At 52.5% G+C, this 4,495-nt stretch overlaps 1 protein-coding gene across 1 annotated transcript in view; it reads left to right on the top strand.

Moving 5' to 3' along the window:
• ALPK3 (alpha kinase 3) overlaps positions 1-4,495 on the top strand; it is a 30,362-nt gene that overhangs the window by 14,815 nt on the left and 11,052 nt on the right. Inside the window, 2 exon segments of the mRNA XM_017731097.1 lie at positions 2,477-2,594; positions 3,812-4,495. The exon segment at positions 3,812-4,495 is cut by the window's right edge and continues 19 nt beyond it. Of these exon segments, the coding sequence (XP_017586586.1) occupies positions 2,477-2,594; positions 3,812-4,495 (802 nt within the window).

Here is a 4,495-nt window from a genome sequence, read left to right as displayed (position 1 = left end):
ACTTCCAGCCAGCACTTGCCTGCAGCTCCCTTTGGCTGCAGGCTGGAGCATGCAGTGGGAGCTGGTCCTGGCATTGGGCTTGCGTGGCGGGAGCTGCTCAGAGGGAGCAGGCAGCCTCAAGGACAGAAGTGCTACAGGTCAAAGGGAGTTTAAGCATAGCAGGAAGGCACTGCACAGCTATGGAAATTGCAGCTCTTTCCGGCATATGTCAGCTGGGAATGGAAATCAGCTGTGGAGGCCACGGGGGGACATCACAGCGTTTCTCGGAAACTGTCCGCTGACAGTTCCCTGAATGAAGGGCTGTGATTGCTGTTTCTTAGGGTGTCAGGAAAATCCACCTGCCAGCTCCCTGCAGGATGGACCATGGGGGCCTCCTGAAGGTCTTGCTTGCAGAAGAGCCCTTGGGACGGGTTGGATTGCTCTGGGCACAGTGTGAGCTGTGTATGGAAATTGTTGTGTTCGTCATCCCTGGAGCAGAAAGAATTCACCACAGGCTCATTCAGCCCAGGGTCCTGCTTCCAAGTACAGGCAATAGTTAATATTTTATGAAAAATATAAGCAGCAGCATCAATCCCTGATGATCCCGTCACTGGGATGCTCTCAGGGCGTTCTCCAGTTCCCAGTTTAGGGCTCATTTTGTTCAGCCACAACTACCTGAGGGCTTTGCATGTCTCTAGGAACCTGTTTGGGAGGTCAGAACAACAGCAAGGAACAGGCCGTGGCAAGAGTGGGGCAGAGGGGGAGGACAGAAAGCCTTGCAGGAAGGGTGTTGGGAGAAAGTCATGGCTTGGCTTCCTACAGAAGAGGAGAAACGAGACACTACCCAACAGAAAGCCAAAGCTGCTGATGGCAGCAGTGGGAGGGGATTGAAGCAGCAAAGCATGTGGGAGATGTACGGAGAGCGAGGGTGGAGAGGGGGGATGCTGGGACAGTGTAGAGCAAGAGACCTTAGAGGGGGAGGAAGAATAGAGTAAAATCCAGTCTGTGAGGTGTCTGCTGTGGGGATGGATGCTGCTCATAGAGGAGAACAGGAAAGAAAAGCTTCTGAGACTTACCTTCCCAGGTCTGTCTGGTCTCAGTGGACTAAATCCCTTGAGGAGCCAGAGGACACTGAGGAGCCACCACAAGCAAGGGGTGAGCAGGGGAGCCAAAGCAGTACAGGAGATTTGGCATATGCTGCTTTTCTGGGTAAAGGCATGTTGGATTGGCCAAAACCTGGGTGAATTCATGCTGATGAGTCTGCTTCTGGACTCTCAGTCCGGCTCTAGGACCTTCATGAGAGCAGGAGTAAGCTGGGCTCAGGCATTGCTATGGGCTGACAACACCTTTGGCTGGTGCAAGGAGGACATTTGAGGTCCTGGTTAGCCTTCAAACCTGTGGCTTGGTAGCTGGGGTCCAGAGTGCACCTTTTCCCTGCCTTCTCATTACTCCAGAGTCATTGGGTTGGGACACTTTGGATATTCCTGGAAAGCCCTCATCAGCCCCATGTCTGGGATGTCCATGGGAGCTGACCCTTGCTACATTCTGGGGTGCTGTGGGTGATCCTTGGGGTCAGGTAGAGTTGAGGAGCATGCCAGACTGCTTCCTTCGGCCACACAGAAAGCCTGCAGGGACATTTGCAGCAGATAAGCTTCAGGTGTCTGCACTGGGGCTTCAAACAGCTGCTGAGCATATCGACTACAGCCAAGGCATGATGTGATCATTGAAACTTTCATCCCATGCCCTGGGGGTCAGCTTGGCTGGGCAGTGAGCCCTGAGTGAAGTGCAGGAACCCCTGCTGGCTGCATGAAAATTGCTCTTAATCCGAGCTAGAGCTGCTGTCAGTGGGCAGTGTAGGCTGTGGCTAGCGCTGGTCCATGGGGGACCTACATGCTGATCCAACACCTCTGCCAGTGGTGGGGTACATGGCTGCATGCCCAGCTTCCCAGCCAGCCAGTCACACACATCATGATGTCATTCTACTGAAAAGGCAGGTGACATCTGTTGTCAAGTGACATTTGTAGGACACTGAGCTGACTGTGATGCAATCAAGGTTGTTTCTGTTCAATGGAAAGTTTCAGATCAGCTTACAGGCTGTGACACTGTGTGAAATGCTGAGAGCTCCGTGGAGGGGTGAGTGCCCGTTCTCCAACCATAGCCTTGGCCTCATCAAAACATCTCTCTTCACATAAAAGTGACGGCATGCTCACCTTCTCCCAGCCAGTGTTACAGGAGACGAGCGTGTGATCCACTCCTCTCTGTTCAGGAATGAAGTGCTGGGATTTTTTTCTCAAAAATAGCGCTATTCCTAGGAGTGATAAAAGTCTGAGATAAGCCCATTAAGTTTCCACTGTTTCTGTTGTGCAATTTAGGAATGTGGTGAGCCCAGAATAGCATCTATCCTGGTGTACCAGATTGTTTTGCTGCTGATACCATGCTGGCTGTGCTCCTGTGTGGAATGTTTCACTCTCTGATATACCCTCCGTGTCCTCCCCAGGGTATCCACAGCCAGAGGTGACGTGGTACAAGGATGATGAGGAGATGGATCGCTATTGTGGCTTACCTAAGTACGAGATATTCCGCCACGGAAACCGCCACACCCTGCAGCTCTACAAGTGAGTAAAGGAGCTGGAGAGTGGCTTCCTTTGGTGATGGGAGCTCTGAGTGTGTTCTCAGTGGCTGGAAAAGCTGTCAACAGTGATGTGGCGACAGTACTTGGCTGGCCCCGTCTGCTCCCCACTGTGAGTTCACAGCTGGCCCTTCCCCTCCAGTTGTGGCTCCCCAATCACACCAGTATGAGATCCATTACTGCATCCAGCGATAGCTGCCATGCTGGAAGCAAGAGGAAGGGAAGGAGAAATCCCTCCCTCTGGAGCCTTCCAGTGCTGAGCATTAGGGCTGACAAAGGTGAGCAAGGAGAAAGCACTATCTGCCTCCAAGATGATGGGCCAGGGAATCAGGTAGAAACAGTAGGATTGTCCTAAGCAAGGAAGGGGCTGCAGCCATGGCCCAGGTGGGCCTTTCCTAACTGTCATCATGGAAAGGGCTGCTTTGGCCCTGACTAATGAATCTAAGGGCCTCCTTCATCCAGCCCTGACTACCAACTTCTTTTAAATTTGAGCAAGGACTGTGTTTCTGGAGAGCCAGGCACACCTTGTCCCCAGCAGGCAGAGACCTGTCGCACCTTGAGTCCTGGATTTGGGATGTCACACAGGTGTGGCACTGACTGAAAATGCAGAATATCAGTGTTGCTGATAGTCCTGCCATCCTTGTGCTTCTAGCCTGAGCTTTTCTGCTCCCTCAGCTGTGCTCCAGGTGTCCATCAGAGGCTGGCTCACCTCTTGCAGTAGGGATCTCTGTGGGTCAGGTGTCCTCAAGGGGTGACAGCAGGGTTACAGGCAGGTGCTTGTGCTGGTGCCTGTGACATGGGGTGGGAAGACTTCGGTGGTGTGGTAGGGTAGAGGAAGAGCAAGAATGCCATGTGGGCTGTGTAGAGCTGAGAGAAAAAAGATCCTGCAGAGGACTGTGACCAAGAACAGCTGGGAAGCCTGGTGCTGCCTGTTGCTCCTCCATCACAGCCCTCATACCAGAGTTACAGCCCTGGCTGGAGCCAGAACAAATTTAACATCAAACTTGCTTGTCTGTTAGTGCGGAGAGCAGGCAGAGCCAGGGACGGAGGCCAGCCCAAGGCCTCCAGATGTTCTGTGGGCACCTTAGGGGCTACATCTTCTGGACTCTCCGGAGCAAGAAGTGGGAGAGCATGCATGCTTGTGTGTCCAGTGGACATCCTGGGGAGGATGGGTAGGTCTCACACACAGCTTTTGATTTCCAGGTGCCGAGAAGAGGATGCAGGCATTTACCAGGCCTCAGCTAGAAATAACAAAGGCATTGTGTCCTGCTCTGGTGTGCTGGAAGTGGGAACCATGACGGAGTTCAAAATCCATCAGAAGTGGTTTGACAAAATCAAGAGAAAAGCTGAAGAAAAGCTGCAAGAGATAGAACAGGGCAAGAAACGAGGAAAAGAAAATGTGGAAGTGGAGAAGTTGCAAGGAATGAGCCCTGAACGGCTCCAGAGGAAGCGGAGGCTGGCTAGAGATCAGAATCTCCGGTCAGGAGACTCTTCATGGGAGAAGGAAGATGCAGCAAAAGTGCACGTCGCTGATTCACAGTCCAGGTTACACAAGGATATTGCAAAGGAGACAAAGGAGCAGCCACTCAATGCGGTGCCAGGCTTCCCAAACAAACTGGTGGCACCTCTGAAAGCAGAGGTGACCACCAATGGAGATGCCACTTTGGAAAGTGGAGAGGAGAATGGGAACAACTTTCTCACATACATCTACGAGACCGTGGAGGACCTGGCAACTAAGCCAGGGGCGAAAGACTCTGCAGCTAAAAAGAAAAAGAAGGTGGAGGCTCCTTCAGCAGCAAAGCAGGAAGTTTCTAAGCGAGAAGAAAGTGGGAGAGACAGGGACAATCCGTCTTCAAATCCCAGGTTTGCTCCTCCTGTCCCCTTACG

Source organism: Corvus brachyrhynchos, unplaced genomic scaffold (assembly GCF_000691975.1).
Source record: "Corvus brachyrhynchos isolate BGI_N302 unplaced genomic scaffold, ASM69197v1 scaffold164, whole genome shotgun sequence".
Taxonomy (NCBI): domain Eukaryota; kingdom Metazoa; phylum Chordata; class Aves; order Passeriformes; family Corvidae; genus Corvus; species Corvus brachyrhynchos.
The sequence above is the reverse complement of the archived record's forward strand: the minus strand, read 5'-3'. Positions and strand labels throughout refer to the sequence as shown.